General features: G+C 39.5%; 1 protein-coding gene across 1 annotated transcript in view; it reads right to left on the bottom strand.

The window, feature by feature from the left end:
• Positions 1–22,445, bottom strand: part of SH3RF1 (SH3 domain containing ring finger 1) — a 177,360-nt gene extending 154,915 nt beyond the window's left edge. Inside the window, exons 1-2 of the mRNA XM_053216730.1 lie at positions 22,315–22,445; positions 21,423–21,909 (exon numbers count right to left, since the gene is read on the bottom strand). Coding sequence (XP_053072705.1) covers positions 21,423–21,815 — 393 coding nt within the window. The 5' untranslated portion in view covers positions 21,816–21,909; positions 22,315–22,445. The remainder of the gene's footprint in view (positions 1–21,422; positions 21,910–22,314) is intronic.
• Between the last annotated feature and the right edge of the window lie 259 nt (positions 22,446–22,704).

Here is a 22,704-nt window from a genome sequence, read left to right as displayed (position 1 = left end):
ATCATTTTTAATGCTACCAGAAACCAAAGGAAGGGCAATAGGGGAGTATTTATACAAGACCACCTTCAATAGATTCTTCCAATAAAAGTGAATCTACTGAAGAGAAAAATGGTCACATTAGTTTTTAATGAAAGGCAAGAAAAACATCTCTGTTCATTCACCTGTACAAATATCAATTGCTTAAGTTGAAAAGAAAAATAGTTTGTCAAAGGTGTCACATCCACTGTAAACTGCAGCAGTTGAAGACCTTGATGGGATGAAACTACTTCCCCAGATGACACTTTTCCTGGCCCCTCCACCTTGCCTATAACTGAGTCATGCAAATGGTATGCTGGTAGGCAAGGTGCTATTTATTCAAGTTTTACTCTGAAACTCAAATTATTTCATAACATTCAGAATAGGACTCAACCATAGTTTACTCCCAATTGGGGTATGAAAAAAAGATTTCATAAAGAGAACTCAGCTTTGCAAAAAATAAGATTTGGAACTGGTGGTGGGGAGAAAAACATAAATTTTCCCTAGTATATTTTAATCTTTCTATCTAGGTGTGTGTAGGTATTATCACCGAAGTATCAAATTGTGAGCCAGGAGAATGTGTGATCCTGCTCATCTGCATTCTGTCACTCTGTTCTGCTCCATAGACACTGCTGAGGTCATGCTTAATGGCCAAAAAATTCACTACGTGCCTAAAGGAGAAAGTAGAAAAAGACAGGCAGGCCTGAGGGTGTGATTATCTATTTAAGCATGCAACTGTATTTTAAACATAATTAGACTAATTGCCTCCCAATCTTAGCTGATGCATCTGCACATGCAATTAATTAGAACTGATTTTAAAAGCTCTGTTTGGAATCCTTTGTTCCCCACTTCCTACAAATCAAATTATCAAGGAACAAATTTAATTTTTCAACTTTTATTTTAAGACAGACACAAACTTATGTTAACTAGGTCTGATAGACAAATGTAAGTCACTTAACTAGCAATTATTTTACTCGGAAACTAAAGGCCAATTCAAATTTTTTCATCTATAAAATAGATGGTAAATACATCAATCCTGCAAGACTGCTGTGGAAAAACTGAAATAATCTCATAGGTCTTCATCTAAAATGGGAAGGTACAAAGAGATAAAGTTCCATTTTGCAGAAAAATTGAGAAGTATACTATTAATGCCACTTTTTACCATGTGCTTTATTCTGCACTGCTTTTTCTACCATAAGTCAAATGCAGTTAAGGAATTTTTAAAAGGACACTAAGACATATGATGTGCTCACTGGGAAAAGGATAAGGACTATAACACAAAGACTCAGACACTGAAACTGGAGATGGGGCTGGGAGCAGGTAACTGGGAGGGATAAAAAGAGACAAACAAAAAAGTGAAGGGCCAAAAAAAAAAAAAAAAAGCAACTTTGATAGTTTGGACAGACTGCAGTGCGTACAGAAGAGGTGGTCAAACTAGCTCAGGATCTTCTCCCAAGTAAATATTTACTGACTGAACGAACAGTGGATAATCCACAGCAACATTAGGGGTGTGTACCTGATCCAGGGGACAGCAATTAACAGGTCATACAGCCTGGTTAATGTAAGGCAAGACTGAAGTTGGGAGCCAGAGCCTGGAGAATGGGCCTATTTACAGTGACCTTGTAGAATGGCCCGAGAATCATTAATGGATGGAGGAAACGTCCTCTAATTCTACATGGAAAGCAGACTGAGTACCAACATATGATAAAACACAGAATTACCTGTTGGCAAAAAAAATACGAAGATCCATTCCCTTACTGGATGAACACAGGCTAACAATGGGAAAAACAAATTTATAGCAAGCTGACTCCTTGTCAGTAAGCTAAAACACATGCAGGTTTAAGGATAGTAATTGGTGAAACATGTGACTGTGACATGTTTCTGTGTGCCTACACAGAGACCCTTAAGTGAATTTTACATGTAATGTATGTAGCAATGATTAGATTAGAAAAAATCCATTTCTGATATTAACCAACAGGCTCAGGACACTCAACAGAATCAACCCACAATTCGGTAGTATTATTTTGCAATGGAAAAAAAACGGTATCTGAAGGCTAATTTGAATCTACACTACATCCTATGAGGAAATATTCTCAAGTCACGACACAGCCAAGATCAATAGGTGTTTCCACCCACTCCTTAAACAGTTTTAGGTACAGAAAACAATGTCACTTCTCTTCCAAAGAATATGTTAAGTATAGGAGTTTGCAGAAATATATGAAAAAGACAGGGCTCCTTTCCATGCTCTCATTATCTGGTGTTCTGGGTACCTTTAAAAATATGAGTACTCAAGCACACTGACACCATCAGTTATAAAGGGTGTGTATTCATTTCCAAAAGCAAAATACAGATACCGCTATAATTTGAAATCATGTTGCTCATCTCTTGCATTGGGGAAAAAAAACTGCTTATAGCAAGATTATTTTTTAAATCATTCTACATTTATATTCGTAAAACCAAACAAATATGCAAATATGATACTTTAATATACTCATCTATAAAAATTTTTAGTTCCAACTTAAACATCTGAACAATTGACATTTTCCCATTTGCCATATTTTTTCAACATGAGGTTTGCAGAGTTAAGACCAAGATACATCAAGTAACTGATTCACTGATTTGTTAATTAAACAAATTCTTACTGAGGGCCTACTTTGTACCAGGTAGTGTTCTAGCTGCTGGGTATACTGACAGGGATAAATTTAGAGAAAGTCCTGTCCCTCATAGAGCTTCCTGTCTACTGGGCAGTGGGGGGAGGGAACAAAGCAAACAAATTTTTAATTTTAAATGGACATAAGTGGCATAAGCGCTACAAGGAAAAATAAACCTATATCAGACTAGAAGATTGGATATGGTGGTCAGAGAAGACCCTCCCAAGGAAGGGACACTTGAGAAGAAATCAAACTGAAATAAAGAAGCCAGCCATGTTGAACTCTGGGTAAAAGCAGACCTTCCTTCCAGGCTTCACAAAAAGCAGGTACAAATGGCCCCAGGTCTGAGTGGTTTGATGAAGAACAAGAAAACTTGTATGGCTGAAGTAAAATGCATAAGCTTAAAAGATAAAGTGGAGGAAAAGATACGGCTCGGTTATACTGTTTCAATCTAATGGACCATTATCTAAGTTTGAGCAAGAGTGTGTCACATCACACATCACACACATCACACCACACATCGCTAGGAGACACAGGTGGAAGAGGAAGATTAGTTAGGAGACCATTTCAATAGTTAGCTTCAATAGCTTAATCTCATACTCTGTAAGTGCTTTAACCTGTTAGGTTTTGTGGGGGTTGAGGAGCTACTTCTTAAATTTAATTCTATCTAAAGAAACAGACATAAAGACGTTTGTATATTTTATACTATACATTCCTCTCAGTGACTTTATTAGTTTGAATAAATGAAAACTATTGTTTCAGATAATCTCAGTCAAACAGCCTTAAAATTATGCACAAAACAAGATGACCATCCTCCTATCTTTTATTATAACTACATGAAAGTCATGTAGGAGTGAATACTTCTTTTGTCCTTAAACAGGCTATTTGAAAAACAGAAGCATACTGTCTTTTATTGTCAATTCATGGTTCACAAAGCCTGTGAGGTTGGCTTTCATCCTTCAAAAGCTTTTAATGGACAGGTACATTTAAGCCTTATTTTATGGACTGTGAGAAATGGAATGCACTGGGAGCGGTCCACATCTCCCTTTTGTGAAAGGAAAAAGATATCAGCAATGCAGAGTGACCTCACCTATAAAGAATGCATCAGTGACATGGAACAAAGGTGGCTTCCTTCGTAAGGAAACACAATCTGTTTCAGAAAACTGCTTCATTACTTTTGAATGATTTAGGGCTGCACAGTCTACTAGAAACAGTTCCAATCCTTAACCCCTATTTATTTTATTAACAAAACTGTTTGTGATACCATTCTTTGTTCAATCCTTAAGGAAAAGTCTGGTGTATTCATTAATCAAACCTGTATACTGTTCAGATTACCTTTGATCCTATGTGTTTGTGCCAAATAAGTATATTTATCAATTGAAGACTGTAAATGATAAATTGCATATCTACGGAACTAAGGACTCTGGTATGCTGCCAGAGACTCAAGAACTTGATCAGATGTGGAAAATAAAGGCAATTAACCAATGTTTCAGTATATAAAAGGAAGCCCAGCATTTTCACATTTTAAGGCATGTTGCATTTTCCAGCTTATGAAATTCATTATAGCTTACTTTTTCAAACAATGATATCAATGCAAAGCAAGTTATTTGACAAAAGAATGAATTCATTCATCGCTAACCTAGATGCGACAAACAGAACACTCACTAAAATAGTAGCTGACTCAAATTCATTAGTTTACTCAAGATCACAAAACATCTTGCTACATATTTTCCCTCAAGGTCAGACAGTGAATGGGGCGCCTGGGTGGCGCAGTTGGTTAATCGTCCGACTTCAGCCAGGTCACGATCTCGTGGTCCGTGAGTTCGAGCCCCGCGTCAGGCTCTGGGCTGATGGCTCGGAGCCTGGAGCCTGTTTCCAATTCTGTGTCTCCCTCTCTCTCTGCCCCTCCCCCATTCATGCTCTGTCTCTCTCTGTCCCAAAAATGAATAAAAACCGTTGAAAAAAAAAATTTTATAAAAAAAAAAAAGGTCAGACAGTGAAGAATTTATTTTCTTGAATCAGACATACATTATTCCATATGATCAGCTCTTACAATGATTTCATGACCATTTAAAAGTGATTCTGCTGTCAAACTAAAATTGCTACTATTTTCATCCTAAAGCTAAACATACATAGTTGTGATCTAATTACTCCCCACCTGTGCAGACTGTATTATCCAGTACATGGCTGCAAACTTGTCAGATGACACTCAACTGACTAGGAAAATTGATATTAAGTGTCAAACCATAAATCAATTTTGGCCTCTATCTTTAACCCACCTATTCTATTCTTTAGCTTAATATCCCAGTATGTCTGGTAAGAGTGCCAAGAAACGGTGACCCTTCATTTCAGACACAGAGAAGAAATGTGTACTGAATGACTGATACATGCATGCACTGAACACAATCTCTATTTTCATACATTCTTAATTTCAACATATATCACTAAACATGAGGCATGTTAAATAAATCCTAAACTGGTCACGTTAAATAAATCCTAAACAGGTCCAAAAAAACCCAGTTTCAGAAGGGCTGGGTGGCTTACACCATGGCTGTACTTAGACAAACAAGACACTAGCTAATTGCTAATGATGCCCAGATACTGACCTGACACCACCAAACTAGAAGGAGAAAAAAAGCCACCAGTGGGGGCTGACAAATTTACATATCAGGTAAATGTGAAAAATAAACTTGCCACTCAGTCCAGGAAATAAAGAAAGCTGGGATCACAAAGAAGAAACTTACATAAACCCAGCAACACACACAAATTTACATAATAAGTATTCACATAGCATTCTTACCCCTTCCACACAAAGCTGTTCATTCATTGCATACCTAAAAACCACAGCGTGACACATTTCTAAAGTTACCAAGCCTTCCTGACGTGCTGTTCCCCAAGATAAGCCATTCTCTTTCATCTATAATGAAATGTTGGGTGGACCTACTGTTCCTTATTTGTAGGTATCACGTAGCTTAGTCTCCTGAGAGAAGTAATAATAACTGGAGGTATTTCCATGCATTTTAGTTAAATATTTGATACATTAACAATCACAGAAAATCAGCCTTGCAGGTATCTGAACTAAAGAGCCTGCAGTTCTTGTCATGTTTCGTATCATAGCTGGCTGGCTTATAATTCAGGAATTGGAAAGAGTCCCTTGGGGCTAATTTATTCTTCTAACTGCCCTTTTTCTTTTCCCTTTCCACTTCATTCTTGAAATTTTAATTTTATTTTGAATGTGCATGTTGCCTCTTATGGGAATTAGAATGTGGAGGTGCTATTGCAAACCACATCATTACTTGTGCTTCCAATCATCCACAGGATTACCTATCCCACAGGAATTACTTGTATATAGATAATCTGCATCAAAACAGAGGCCTTTAGGGGCGCCTGGGTGGCTCAGTCGGTTAAGCGTCCGACTTCGGCTCAGGTCACGATCTCACGGTCTGTGAGTTCGAGCCCCGCGTCGGGCTCTGGGCTGATGGCTCAGAGCCTGGAGCCTGTTTCCGATTCTGTGTCTCCCTCTCTCTCTGCCCATCCACCGTTCATGTTCTGTCTCTCTCTGTCTCAAAAATAAATAAACGTTAAAAAAAAAACTAAAAAAAAAAAAAAACAGAGGCCTTTATTACATGTAATAGTTGCATTCCTAAAGTAAATATGCAAGCAGAGAAATCACAAGATGTTTGGTAAAGATCAACATGACTGTTGGACAGCTAATTCCTATTAGATCCATTTCATTTTCCTCTCTGTCAGAACAATGATGTGCCTAGGGGAAAGGAGATAACAGATCACATATTTTAACTTTTGTAAGGCTTTTGATTCAATTCGGTAGAACATTCTTTCTAATAAAACTAGGAAAACATGATTTCCAGACCACCATAGTGGATGCAACACAAATGTTTCAAGGGCCACCCTCAAGTGAACTGTTATTCAGGATCCAATTACAGCCAAGTTTCATGAGGGTTTACCCAGCGTTTGGGTAATACTTTCATTGCGGACTTAAATAATGGAGAAATGAGGATGATTAAGTGCACCAAAAATATACATGTGGTTAAGCACTCTCTCTTAGGAAGATGTGAATGTGTTCAAATGAACTTTGAGATTCTGGAATGTGAAGAATCTATCATTCCCATCAACATGTGCTTATTGAACTGAACATCTAGTTTTCAACAGTAAAGAACAGAAAAGACCTACAACACAAGAGTTCCTGCTCTCGAGTTACTTATAACTTGGTGCAGGAGACAAAACTAAAACACAATTACTTAGAGAACAATCAAATACCAAATGGGGGGCAGAGGATACTCAAAATAAATATGATAAACAGGTTATATATGTGTTTAAGATCAAACCGATATAATTACAAGTTTCTACTAAAGATAGCATTTGGGATGGGACATTTTTCAGTTTCCATTGATAGCTGCAAATTGCTGACACCACGATAAGGATTATAGAAACAACAGGAGGCAGTTTAACTAGAAAGGTAGTAAAAACTAACCACTCAAATAAGAGAAGGAAAACAAATTTATATAAAAGAAACTCTGAGAGGGGGAGCCTGGGTGGCTCAGTCCGTTAAGCAGCAGACTTCAGCTCAGGTCATAATCTCGCAGTTAGGGGTTCAAGCCCTGTGTCAGGCTCTGTGTTGGCAGCTCAGAGCCTGGAGCCTGCTTCTGATTCTCCCTCTCTCTCTGCTCTTCCCCCACTTGTGCTCTTTCTCTCTCTCAAAAAATAAACATTAAAAATAATAATAATAAAGAAACTGAGGGTCTAGGCAAAGTATGAATCAGCAATGTAGTGAGTTATTTTTAGACACACAGCATCAAGAAGTAAAGACAAGCAGCACGCTCAGGAGGATCATGTGATAGCCTTCCACAGAATGATGATCTATTCAGAACTTTATTACCATGCTAAGAGCCATTCTGGACTTGAACCCGAGCAAGATGAGAAGTTGGAGTGCGTCCAAAATGATTAAAATGTTAGGAAATGAGTCCTAAGAGGACATGTAAAGGAAATGCAGTTATTAGGGCCAGATAAAAGATGGCTAGGGAGGAGGTCTGGCTACATGAAGGCCTGCAAGGTTATGAAGGAGAGCCTACAAGGGAGCACTTCTTTTCCATTAAGGACAGGACTAGAAGAATGTGATTAAATTGCAAGGACAGGGATTTGTATTTGATACAAAAGAAAGAACTTCCTGGCTATGAAGCTTGCAAGGCACAGGAATAAGTTACCAACGAGTTTTTGAAATGTCCTTTTCAAGAGACTTTTTAAATACAGTAGATGACCATCTTCATAAAATCTTCACTCAGTGTCCTTTTTTACCCTTCAAACTCAGGAAGTGAATATTTTAACTATAAATAGAAGCTCCATAAAAAAAAAAAATATATATATATATATATATATATATATATATATATATATATACACAAACTTGCTGAAAGTTGGAACACAGCGAGGCTCTTCACTGTTGTGGCATTTCAAAATTCATCAGAAAGTTATCAGTTACATAAATGCATTTATTTAGCCTGAGATGGCTCTAATCACATAAAAATAACAATTAGTTGCTCTAGATAGGAGATATAAAAATAACCAAAACATGGTTAAATTGACCAGTAATATCTACTTAAGGAACATAATCTTGATGCTGTATTGACGGAGGGGCAGGAAAGGGAGGAAATGGTAAAAGTCAGCCACAAAGGAATAAAACACACACATGCATTCTATATCCAACGTGGCATTAAAGGACCCATGTGATGGCATAAAAATCCTTCCTAACATTAATTTTTAAAAATGAGAACTGCGCTACAAAGCACATCTAGTTTCCCTTACAGAAGTTTTAGAGATCTAAGTCTTTTTAATACTACACCAAAGAACAAAATCAAAGACCAGTATTTTAAATCATTTGAACTATTAGTTTCCCATATCCACAATGAAGGAAGGGAAGAAGGCAGGCAGGCAATGAAAACAGTCACAGATGGTCTAATATATAATGAACCCCGCTGGCTGGGTCTCTTATAGGATGAGAGAACAGAAAGAGGTATGAGAGATCATGTTGCTCACCATCTCCTCTCACAGATGAGGCCCAGAGAAGCACATCACACCACAGTTAGTGACAGAACCAGGACTTAAACCGAATAGTTAGCATCATGTGCAGTCACTAAGTGACGATCAGCTTGTCTGCCTAAAGTCTGTTTAAAAGAGAACAAAATCTCCTGTGGCATTAACCTTGTAAACTTGACTGATTAAATTACCAGACTACACACGCCCGCATGCACGTGCACAAACACACACAGTTTATTTTACAATATAACCGATACAAGGTACTAAAAGTTCTAATTTCTGGGAAGAGAGAAAAACAGAAGTACTAACATGTATTGAATATCTAACTAGGTCCTAGGCATTTAACATTCTTTATCTCATACAATCCTCACAACCCTGGAAAGCAGATCCTCACCAATTTACAAATGAAGAAATTAGGCTAATGAACTAACATGCCCAGGAGCCACACAGATAACAAAGAATAGAGGAAGGTCTGCCTATTGCTAAATCCCCTGCCTTTCCTACTACATCACATTTTCTCTCCAGCAAAAACCACAGAGCCCACAGAAAGAAGCATTCAGAGGAAGAAATCAATTCCCCTGCATTTCCCCTGAAAATGTTTGAAAGAGCTTCTGTGTTCATTGGCATCTTCCCCATACTGGATGAAACTTTCTTCTATTTCCTGGGCTCACTCACACTGCCCTGAGCTAGGGTGACCATATGGCCTTGTTTGCCCCAGACAGACCCAGTTTACCCCTGTTGACTCTGCAAAATTATCAAAAGCATCCCTTCAAGCTCAAAAGTGTAGACAATAAGTTACATGGTCACCCCACTTAAGCCCCTTACTGCACTCTTTACCCAGGCTTGTCTGACCCCAAAGAAGCTCACTTACCACCATCTTTCCCTTTTAGCATGAAGAATACTGTCCATCAGGTGTTCTCCAAGTCAGTAAGAATGGGAAAAGCAACATGTTTAGATGATTCCATACCCTTCCAGAGAGCAGAGAACATTTTAAAACATCGACCATCTCTGTCAGGATTTTAGGCAGTGTAACAACTACATGAAGATAATATTCAGGCAGAATACAGGTAGATCAGTCCAGGGAGAAGAGGCCCATCAAGCATACTGCCCTCCTTGGAGCTTGATACCAAGTCACGCTCACTAAACTGTCCTTGCTTTTCTTCTCTGCCTCACATCTAAACTGCCAGATTATCCAACAGTTCCTCTGAAGGCTCCTGTGGCAGAAATAGTGTGGGCTCCTCAGGGATATTAGGGTCTGGTGTCCATGGGTGACTGTAAGAGGCACATTTCACCTCATTGCACCAAGGTGATATGCAGACACCAACCTCAGTTTGCTCTGCATGTTCAATGTCAAAGTGGCCTTTGCTAGCGTAATTATTTCAAAAAATGTCAGGGAAGCAAAGGAACTCAAGCAGTCAAGCCCTCATTTTACAAAAGGAAACTATAGCCTATAGAAGAGAAATCACCAGTGTATAAAGTCAGTCATACAACCAGGACTAGAAACCAGGTCTCCATCATTCTTGCCACCATGTAAGTGATCCCCAACTTCTACACAGCATACGTATTCATGCTCACATATTGAGACCCAATACTTTCTGATATCAGAGTTGGACTTTCTTGGAATATGTAAACATTTCAAGCTGTCACATGATGATGTCTTTCAATCAACACTTGAGTTTCAGCAACATCACTGTCTTTATACAGGTGACCTTTATAGACCTAAGGTTATACAAGTGACCTTTACAGACCTATATAAAGACCTAGGCTCTTTATAGACCTAAGGTTGTTAATATCATCTAATATTCTATACTTGTTTATAAAAATGAAGAGAGAAAAAATGAAAGTAGTAATACCAGCACATAGCATCATCTACAATGAAATACAGAATGAAAATAATTAGGCAAAAATTAGCAAAAATATCTAGCCTATAGACTTAAGCTCTTTAGCTGTGTTCAACTGTGGAGGAAAAAAGTAAAATCACATGAAATACTAGAAATAATCAAAAGTGTGCTTAAAACATGAGTTTAACAGCAGAAAAACTAAGAGATTTGCTAACTAAATGTCACTTTGAATAAGCTGAGCAGATAAAAATGTGTTTGAAATATAATTTCACCACATATAATACTTAATCTATCCATTAAAGAACTTTTAAAATTCTTTAAATGGTAAGCTGTTATGTAATTAGGAGTGTACATATGTTTTTAGCTCTACAGGAATTGTATCTCTTTTTAACAAATCAAGTGTTCAACTTTTAAATATTAGTCTTCAAATACTTCTAAAAATTTTAGACAGATGCCAGGGGTACTGGTACCCCACACTGATATTCTTACTCTATTTTGGGGGTGGGGGGCATCCCTCACATAAATTAAAATTAGATCTGGAACACACAGTAAACTTTAATTTTACTTCTGTATAAATATTTTTCATTGTTTAGGAACACTCACTACATCTTAAAATAATGAAAACCCACTCCTGTTTATTCATTCCAACATTATAAACAATAAACATACATTGTTTCAAAAGGATTTTTCCTTGCAAAAAATAAGGACTTCTTTATTTCCTCGGGCTAACAGAAAAATGTTCAAACGTGACAGTCCTTGCCTTTCTGCACTATTTTCAATGTAACTTGAAAATTCATTTGCACAGTCTTCTGCTCCCTTTTATCCATGTTTCACAGCTCAGAGAGTCTACTACTTAACTGCCTACTGTCAACCATTTGAAATGGCACCTCCATTCCCTTCCCTGTTACCCCGGAAGAGCCCACTCACACATTTATCTTTAAGATGGCTGTGTTTACAGCTACCCATATGTCACCATTCATGAAGCAATTGCTGCCATCCTCTTGACTAAGCATTGGCAGGCACATATGCTGCAGAGGACTGCAGGACCACAGGAAGGGTGACTGAGGCTCAGAATTTTTCTTTTTAAGGTTACTACTTTCAAAAGACTCTGAGATTTAAAAAAAAAAAACTGGAGAGATGTACACACTCTTTGTGATAAAAGCTTTGGGAGGCTGAGGGGTCTAAGGTTCCACAGTGAGAGGGCCTTACTAGCAAAGGTGTTGCCAAGAGTACTCTTTCTATCACAAGTACACCTCACTACGCTAGGTTGCTGTGTAAAAGAGGCTTGCCTGACATGGTATCTGATTTGACATCTGAGTTCCTCACTATACTATGCTGCTATACATAATATTTCTACCACAAGTATGCTCACTATACTGTACTATGCATACTACGTCACTCTGCTAGGGTGGACCCTCATAAAGAATCCTGCTAGAAAGTGAATTACAAAGTCATTTGCCTCTTGACCTTAAAATAAAACATGCTTTTTCATTTTTTGTCTCAGGGTTACTTAAGCCATATTAATGCAAAGGAGGGGTGCTTGCTTGGGTGGCTCAGTCAGTTAAGCCTCTGACTCAAGTCATCAGCTTTCGGCTAAGGTCATGATCTTGCAATTCATGAGTTCAAGGCCTGCATGGCGCTCTGTGCTGACAGCTTAGAGTCTGGAGCCTGCTTCGGATTCTGTGTCTCCCTTTCTCTCTGCTGCTCCCCCACTAAGCATTCTCTCTCTCTCTCAAAAATAAATAAACGTTAAAAAAAATTTTTAATATATTAATACAATGGACTGGAGAGAGTATGGATTAATAAACAGTGAGTGTCTGACTGTGGTGGGGAAAAGCAGGCATTCTTAGGGGCAGAGGAGGAGAGTTAAGGAATGGAGGCATGCAAAGCAGAGCCAGGGACTCTTGGAATGATGAAGTCAAGGTCAGAAATGACAGACTGCCCCCACCTTTTTTGGACCTATGTTTAACCTTCCACTATTTCTTCCATTTCCCCCTTCCTAGCCACTTGGAAAATGCAGACCATGGTTGTATGAAAGGACAATGCAAGGTGGCTAGAAGGCAGAAGAGTGAACCACAGAAGTTCCATACCAGCAGATGCTAGAACCGGGGGGTGGGAGGGGGGATGGAGGCTGAAGCCAGAGAACCAGAAGCAGAAGTGGGGCTTTTCAGAGAGCAGGAAGAACGGCAAGGGCTTGTGACTAAAGCAAAAGTAGACTTTCTCTCATTGTCTTCCCTTTCTCTGTCCAGCCAGCAACAATAGAATAATCTCGCCTTCCCTCCCTCTCTTTCAGTCACCCACAGGAGAAATAAGGGCTGAGGGAAGAGTAATAAAAATGGGGGAAATGGGGAAAGAAACTCCAAGTGGTAGCCGAAGAGAATGAACATTCATCAGGTTATTTCTCACAGGTAAGGGACCAAAATTACTGAGCCCATGTCCTCATTTTATGTAGTTCTACATCCATTTTTGTGATCTTTTCAATTTCTTCTCAGTTATTTGGTTCTTGTTACCCCGAACAGAAATGGTATCACATTCCTTGTGAGGAAGACTGATAATTCTTACAGTAATGATACTAATAATATATCCGTTTACATTGATGTTACAATTTTCAAAATGTTTGCACATCAATTCTTGCATTTATCCACAAGGCAACCTATTTATAGGTAGAGAAAGTGTTAACCCGTTTTTACAGATGGTGAGGAGACAGCACGAAGAAAGGGGTTAAGTATAAATAAACTGTTCAGAGAATGGACAGCCAAGAATTCTTAGAAGGTGACTTGAATGCACATCACTCAACCATTCATTCATGCATCCATTCATTCTGTTATGGGTTGAATTGCATCCCCTAAAAAGGTATGTTTAAGTTTTAACCCCCAGTACCTGTGAATGTGACCTTACTTGGAACTAGAGTCTAGCCGATATAATCAAGTTAAAATGAGGTCATGCTAGTTTAGGGCAAGTCCTAATCCAAAGGCTGGTGTCTTCGTAAAAAGAGGGAAATTTGGACACAGACACACAGGGAAGAAATGTGAAGATGTAGGCAGAGACTGGAGTGATGCATCTACAAGCCAAGAAACACCCAGGGCTGCCAGAACCACCGGAAGCTGGGAAGAGTCAAGGAAGGATTCTCCCCTGAAAGTTTCAGAAAGAGCATGACTCTGCCAATATCCTGATTTCAGACTCTGGCCTCCAGAACTGTGAGAAAATAAACTTCTGTTGTTCTAAGCCACCCAGTTTGGGGTGATTTGCTATCGCAGCCCTAGAAAACTAAAAACATTCATTCAACAAACCTCGTTTTGAGTGCATACTATGTGCCAGACACTACAAAGCATTCTGAAAAGCGTAAGATGAACCAAACTCGGCAATCCTTGTCCCCCCACTCCCTGCATGGAGCTTAGGGACCTAAGGTTGCGCGGTCCTGTGCTGAAACAATAAAGCCCAGAGAAGCCAAGCAGCTGGTTGATGGCAGTGTTGGAAGTAGAGGCTACAACCTCTGACCTCCAAACCACACTCCTCCCATGCACCAAGCTAACGGTCTGGTTTCCTGGCCCACTGTCACTGTAAAGGAGCTTCATCTGTCCCTTCAGAGCAACAACCACAATGCACACAGCAAGGACAGTGAGGAGACAAGAACCCCCACTTCAAAGCTTTCCCTGCCACAAACCAGGACCCAGGAAGATTGTCTGTCACTTAAGTAGAGTGTGGGTAAGGGAAGGAAGCTCTTGGGACCCGACAGGCCTAAGGTGGAATCTTGTCTCTATCATTTTCAAGCTAGGAGATCCAGAACAAGTTATTCAGCCTCTGTCAGCCATCCTTTCCACATCCATAAAATGAGAATGATAGTACATAATGCCTTCTTATACATCAGTGAGAGTAGATATGGAAAGCTATGAAAGATACGTCATCAAACAGAAAACCTCAAATTGCAGAACAGCACATATAATATGATCCTATTTCTATTAATTTTTTTTCTGGGAAAACACACACACACACACACACACACACACACACACACACACACACACACAAACCTCTTCTCAGTCGTCACTCTTGGAGATTAAGAATAGAGAGATTAGAAACTTTGTCTCCGTTACATCCTTTTCTACCATTAAGTTTTTTTACTATGAACATGTCTGATCTTAATTTTTAAAACAGGGAGAAAAATACTAGTCATTTACAAAGAACGAAGCATGGTATTTCAATGAGTTGCTCACTTAAGATAGGTGCACTTCTCTGTGTACATATTAAACCTCAATAAAGAGGTGTGATGTTTTTAATGAGGCAGACAGATGTGCTCAGATATGAAGAGGTTTCCCAGACAAAATAATGAACTATCAAGTCATCATACACACAAAACATGAAATTCCATTTATGTAAAAAAGCAAAAAAAAAAAAAAACTATATGCATATACATACAATTGCATATGAAGAGGTGGAATAATATACACATTTCATAACATTATACATGTACATTGTTGAGTTGTTTTACCACCAGAACTCCCTTTAAAATTCACATTCTTTTTGGGGCGCCTGGGTGGCTTGGTGGGTTGAGCGTCCAACTTCAGCTCAGGTCTTGATCTCACCATTCATGAGTTCAAGCCCCACATGGGGCTCTCTGCTGACAGCTCAGAGCCTGGAGCCTGCTTGCGATTCTGCCTCTCTCTCTCTCTCTCTCTCTCTCTCTCTCCCTCCCTCTGCCCCTCCCCCACTTGCAGTCTGCCTCTCTCCCTCTCTCTCTCTCAAAAAATAAATATTAAAAAAAATTGTAATTCACATTCTTTTTAAAGACTTTTTATTTTTTTCTATTTTTATTTTAATTTTTAATTTTTTTAATGTTTTATTTATTTTCGAGACAGAGAGAGACAGTGCATGAGCAGGGAAGGGCAGAGAGAAAGGGAGACACAGAATCTGAAGCAGGCTCCAGGCTCCGAGCTGTCAACACAGACCTGACCTCGAGCTGTTGAACCCAGGAACCGTGAGATCATGACCTGAGCCGAAGTTGGACGCTCAACTGACTGAGCCACCCAAGTGCCCCTTTTTTTATTTTTAAAATGTTTTATTTATTTTTGAGAGACAGAGAGCACGCGTGAGTGACAGAACACGAGTGGGAGAGGGGCAGATAGTGGGCAACACAGAAGCTGAAGCAGGCTCGGGACTCTGAGCTCTCAGCAGAGAGACCCATGCGGGGCTCTCAAACTCATGAACCATCAGATCAAGACCTGAAGCTTAACCAACTGAGCCGCCCAGAGGCCCCAGAGACTTTTTAAATAAGAATAGTACTTAACCTCAGAGGGTTGTTGTGAGATTTACATGATAATGGTTACATGATACTTTGTGTGATATAAAAAAAAAGTCACTAAGCATTTCTTTTTTTAATTATCAATCAGTATGCACCGCAGACTCCTTCTCCATCCCTGCCTTCTATCTCTGTCCCAAATCTGAGCCTTGAGCCCCAGCCATTGAGCCTAACTTGGGAATAAAGTCAAGTCAGAACAGGATGAACATGAGAACTGAAGCAGGGGTCAAGAATGAAATGATAAATAAAATAAGCCAAAAACATCTGGAATACACATTGTTTGGCAAAAACAAACACATTTTCTATTTTAACTCAGCCATTCAGAAATATCCTAACGTCTCCCTCATCCAATCCACCGCATGAAGGCATCAATTCTTGTGTCACTGGTAGGCTGCCTACTCTAATCCACACTCACTCTGCTCTTTGATCAGACAGTTAATCCAGGGGCCATGAAACAGGAACTTTACTATAGAGACTTATTCTATTTCTTATCCCAAGGTTTGATGCTTTACAATACGCTGCCTTGTTGGCTGTTTCTTGTGTTTTACCTCCCCATAATGTAAACTCTTTTCCAAGAGGAACATGCATTAATGCCACCTCTGTCCTAGGACAGATCATAGCCTAGAATGGAGCTGAAAAAAACTCTCCACAGGTACCTGTTCACTGACTGCAGGTCAAAGATGGCCAATGAGGCAATTCATAGCACTAGCTTCCCAAACCCTAGCTGGAGCCACACTGTAGTCCTTCCTGTCTTTCTCCCCTACCCTTCCTTCAATTCCCTTTCTGGCCTTTGGGTCATGCCTCAACATGCAGTAACATGCACCCTCTCCAGACTCCACTTCCAGAAGAACCTGTAGATAAGCAAGTAGTAATAGTTCTCTCCTCCTGACACTTCCTTCTCTCAACTCTAAAACTTTCTGTGTATCTGGTTTATTGTCACATAAACCTCCTGTCTGTTTTGTAAAACTATGCCGGGCCACTTGTGCAGCTGAGGAGGGCAGTAGGTACTAAACAACCTCTCAAATTTATTGCACCTTGGAGTAATGAGCACAGAAGGATTAGACCACTGCAGATCTTTGGGGAAGCCAGGAATGAAGGGCAGTGGACTGAGGTCACTCAAGGGGCTGACCTTTACGAGTACATCCACAGTTAGTATAGTAGTTTTTGCTAGGGCCGCCATAACAAAGTAATACAGATTGGCTGGCTGTAACAGACACTTATTCCCTCAGTTCTGGAGGCTAAAAGACTAAGATCCAGGTGTCAGCAAGGCTGGATTCTTCTGGAAGCCTCTCTCCTTAGCTTGCAGATACCCATTTTCTCTGTGTGTTTTCACATGTCTTCCCTCTGTCTCACTCTGGGTCCTAATCCCCTCTTCTTGTAAGAATACCAGTAAATATTTAAAAAAAAAAAAAATTTTTTTTTTTTTGAAAAAGGGATTACCTGGGTGGCTCAGTTAAGCGACCAACTTCAGCTCAGGTCATGATCTCACAGTCTGTGAGTTTGAGCCCCACATCAGGCTCTGTGTTGACAGCTCGGAGCCTGAAGCCTGCTTTGGATTCTGTGTCTCCCTCTCTCTCTCTGTCCCTCCCCCTCTTGAGCGCGCTCTCTCTCTCTCTCTCTCTCTCAAAAATAAATAAACATGAAAAAAAAAAAAAGAATCATATTGTGGATTAGGGCCCACCCATATTTTACTTTATTAGGGCCCACTCATTTGACCTTAATTATATCCTTAAAGTTGCTATTTCCCAAATACAGTCAGATTCTGAGATATTAGGGGATAGGACTTCATCTTATGAATTTGGAGGGGACACAATTCAGCCCATAATAGTCAACAATAAGGGAGAGAAAGGAGTTGTGAGTACAGCTATGGAGAAATGAAAGCATACTCTACACACTTGCAGAAGAAATTTCACCTGTTTCCCCCAAATCTAGAATTCCCTTTCTTCTCTCAGTCCTTTGACACCAAGCTCCTATTTCTGTTCTCTGCCCTGATGATCATCTCAGTCCTAATGATTCATTTCCCTAATCTCACTTGCAGAGCACTTACTAGCTATACCACTCATCTGGCCCTTGACCCCAGATGGCCTGTGGTGCCTCTTGATGCCTTGTACATTACTATACTTGAGGCCTCATCTCAGTCACTGTCTCTGTCCCTTGCTTAGTTCACACTCAGCTTATATCAGTTCCTCCCAGGAGCCATATAGTGGGCTGTAGATCAAGGACACTGGAATACTCCTCCCAACCCCTCTTCACCTGCCCAGCCCTCTCTCAACTAATTAATATCATTTTATCCTTAAGATCTCAGCTCAAATGCCTCTTCCTCAAGGAAGCTTTTGAAGACCACACACACACACACACACACACACACACACAATATTTATCCTGACACTAAATACAGATCCTTCTCCTACCCTCTCCCCTCACTTTGTCATAACACTCACCAAGTTTAATTCCATACCTGCATTGTTATTATGTCATTAATGTGTGTCGTTCAGATTGATACATACTCATAAGTTCTTAAGCAGGACTCTATCTGGTTTATCCATCATTTTCTACTGAGCAGCTAGACCAGTGCCTGGCACACAGTAAGTGCTCAATAAATATTTGTTAGCTAAAGGAAAGAGTAAGTGTAAATTAGTGTAAATCACTGGTTATGTGCTCTATTTTTACTAAATAAATTCACTTTGAAATAGAGGCAGTGTGAAATCATTAAGTAGTAATTCCTAGACAGATAGAAAGGTGCACAGATATTAATAGATCTTCAATGAATGGAACCACACATAGAAAGTAGAAATCTAACTGTTCCATTATGTGATAATTCTGCAGAAATTACTTAAACATGTTTTCCATATGTAATTTTCCATAGACATTTATATATTATTTCTCTTCTGCAGGTATTTTTTAGTCCATTTGAACAGATATCTGCAGTCACCCTCTCCCTATGGCTTATTCCACTGCTTGACTTTGGCCTAAAACCAAGAAGAATTCTTTACTTGTGCTAAAGAACTGACAGATTCCCATGGTGACTCCAATCCAACACTTTTTCATTTTCTCCTTCATATTAGGCAGGAAACACTAAAATTCTGGGAACAAGATTTGTGTCACACATTGGAAATGTTCGTATCTGCTGATAACACTCCATCTACCTCGGCTAAGCGCATGAGGAAGCCACATGGTCACAATCTAATGGAACATAGAACATAACTAATAAACTGAAGCAACATTCCACATGTTATCACTTTCAGCTTTGCGCAACATGTGGAAACAGGCTCATGCACCACTCGGTTGTGTCAGAACATCTAAGAGAGTAGAATGCTTGCTTGGGATTTATTATGGTCACTCACCTCAGGAAAGTGTCCAAAAGAGTGCATTACAACCTCCACATGTCTGTACCTTACTGATTTCTTTTTTTAAAAGGAGTGTTTTCTGAGATGTATTTATCTGTCAGGTATTTGGACTATTTATGTAGCCCTGATTCTTTTGAATACTCGAAAGCAAAAGCTACCAGTAACTGCTAATGAGAAATTATTTTAGACTAGAAAAATAGAACTGTTCTTTTTATAAGAATTGCAACAGTTGCATGAACCCAGGTTACTGAATAATTTTGTTTCTTGTTTTGTCCTCTACTTTCTATGCCTCCCCACCCCACAACGTAACAGACATCATCTTCTGTTTTATGGACTTCAACTATTTTATCCAAGGTGCAAGGCTCAAGTTGAGCAGGGCTTCTTGGTGAATAATTTTTCTCATGCTAAAGAAGAAACATGAAGCAAATTAGGAAATCATAGAAGCCAGAAAAATAACAGCAACATCATCAGAATCTGAAAAAAAAGTTTACCCAAGAAAAGTGAAGCTCAATATGGGAAGTTTAGCAGTTGAACTAAATGAACATTACAACATTACATAGTCAATCTCCATTATTAGAAAGAAAACTTAAAATGCAAAGCATGTTAAGTTAAATGCTTGAGCCCTTTTCTTAAATTCCTTTTTATCAGTAATCAAACATTCAGTGCATTCCTCACAACAGGTAAGGCAATGTGTCAACAACTAAGATGCTTCCACCCATAGCCAGAAGCTACAATCTCTCCAGTCCAATTAAGAAGGAAACAAAATCTCTCCAAAAGAAGCAAATCCACTCTCTCATTAAGCTGAGCAGACCTGGGTCAGGTGTCTCAGAAATAATCAACTTGATCACTGGTTCTGAGGCTAAAATATTAATGACCATACACATTAACCAATGCACCAGGAAACTCCATAAAATAAAGGAAATCTAAGAAAAGTACTATAAGCAGACCAAGTTCACAGCACACAGTCTTCTAACCCAAAGTTCTCACTATCTTCAAAAAAAAAATTTAAATATAAATCAAAAGAAGCTGGATAGCCTAGTAATGAAACTGTTTCCTAGTAATTAAGACACTTTCCTATTTTACATCTAGTGATAGAAACACGTTGTATCATTTTAAAAGATGAGCCTGAGAAGAAAGTGAGGGAATGGTTATAGCTGTCTGACACTCACATCTGTGAATTAACACTGTCTAACGCCATCCCAATAGGCTGTTCCAACACTAAATAAGTCAGCTTTGAGTGTTTACCAAGAATATTTGAGAAAGAAATATATATTCTCATCCAAATTAACTGTTCTTTAAAAATATATTTTATCAGTTTGGCCAATCATTAGAATTGTTTCTTCCGACAAAAATGAAATTGTTTTAATTACCTGATGCCCATAACGACTTTTTATTTTTACAAAAATGAGAAAAACATGTCTTACTTGGAATGCCATTACCCATAACATAATATAGATTTATTCAGAATACCTTACGTTCTAGGAATTTAAAATGTGGTAACTGTCCAAATATTTACCTTCATTTAAAATTATTTCAGCCCAAACCCAAAATCCCAAGAAAAATCATTCTGATGGAAACATTTCTTTTCACTCCCTATGAAACCCAACATAAAGCTAGATTCTCTGTTACACTGTAGTCCTAAATGACATTTCGTTGCTACAGCAACGAAACTCTGCTACCTGTGGCCATGATTTGTTAAGAATTCCTCCAACCAGTAAATTCTGTGCTGTGCATTCATAAAACCAAAAGAATGGCTCGAATGGCCCAATGCAACATACAAATTAAGGTTTAATTTCCTATTATGATCCACCCACACACATACTTACAACATATATCATATATGTATACATCCATACATGATTATGGTTTCCCCAAGTCCATGAAAAAGGAAAAATCATACCAAATTTCCATTTTAACGTGAGCACCAAAAAACTGCTTTGTTTTAGGTTTCAGTGAATAATTGCTACCTGTTTCCCAAAATGTATCTTAAAAGGTAATAGCGGCTATCTGGAGAGAATTTAAAAAACAAAAATTTGTTATCTGTATGCACTCTCATTCCAAAAGGAAAAAAAAAATCCTGAGGCACAATTTCCTATCTGTTCCAGTAAGTGTGGCTTCCTTAGCAGTGAACTGATTTAGCAAATCTCAAGCTGAAGCATAAAGAAAGAAAATGTAGCTGTCACCACCTTGATTCACCAAACTGCTTCTGCAGGCTACTCACCCTCACCGGGGGGCTCCAAGCTTGCACCCGTGGCTGCTGTCCGCCCTGGGAGCTCTGCAAATCTTTTGAGCTACAATTAGCCACCGTGCTGCTCTGAGCCCTTAATGCATTTGTGCAGTTGGTCCCACTGCCCCCACCAGGGCCAGGTTTCCAAGGCCTCTGCTTGATGCCATCCAGAAGTCTGACCAGCAGGATGTTACTTGGAAGCTCCTCAACACCCGAGCCAACAAGAGTCCTGCACTCTGGACATCTGAGTTCATTTCGGGAACCTACAATCCCCAGCAAACATCGTTTGCAAAACGTGTGCTGGCAAGGCAAGACCTTTGCGGAAGCATCAAGCCTTTCTAGACACACAGGACACTCCAGAAGATCCAACAAGGCAGATTCATCCATCTTTATCTCGTCTACTGAGAAAAGGCTTCAGAAATGTTCACAGTCGTGCGCATCCCTGAAAGGGATTCATGTAACATCCATTTCAGACTTCGCTCTGGAGTAACGGGGGAGGGGGAGGAGAGAAGACGGAAAATTAGTATTGTTACTTGGAGAGACGTTTCACAGCGGAGCCCCGAGAACCAAAAAAGTACACAAAAGTGCTTCCTCTGAATAGTGCAGCTTTGCTTTGGAATGTGGTTCCTGAACTCCAAAGTCAACAGTTAAACACGAAGTGGGCTTTTTAAACAATTCGAAATGAATCCCTAAAGATATCTAGGAGTTCACTGGGCAGAAACGGCTGTATCAAGCACTGTATGGGATTCCTGTAATGCAACGGGATTTAGGAAATGCAACGAACAGCATAACTTCTTCAGCTCTCAAAGTGATACCGGCTGCCTTAGTAAAGCCGTCCTCAACTCATACGAGAAGCTGAACAGAAGCAACTCAAAGTTTCCTCTACCTGAAAGTATCTTTAAAGCCAACAAACTTCCCAGTCTTGAAGCCACTTTAGTGCTTAAGAAACCATGCCTCATGTGATCGCCTGTGGTAAATGATCCCAATATTAAATACATATGTTTCTTCATCGGCCTTAAAAATAGAACTGCTTAATCTTGCCCAACCAAAATGAGCCGAAGGTTGACAATTCTGAGGGACACAACTCGCTTGCAAGCAGCTGAACTAGAAAAAGCACCCTTCGGGGGCAGCGGTGGACAAACTCCGAAACGGATCTCTGGCCAGCCCGTCCTAACCCCATTCAGAAAAAGCTGGCAAAATTATCACCAAAAGAATCTGACAATGGAATGCCGGGCTGAAAACTGTGAGCGTCATAGGAAAATGGGGCCATTCGGGG

This window comes from Acinonyx jubatus, chromosome B1 (assembly GCF_027475565.1).
Source record: "Acinonyx jubatus isolate Ajub_Pintada_27869175 chromosome B1, VMU_Ajub_asm_v1.0, whole genome shotgun sequence".
Taxonomy (NCBI): domain Eukaryota; kingdom Metazoa; phylum Chordata; class Mammalia; order Carnivora; family Felidae; genus Acinonyx; species Acinonyx jubatus.
The sequence above is the reverse complement of the archived record's forward strand: the minus strand, read 5'-3'. Positions and strand labels throughout refer to the sequence as shown.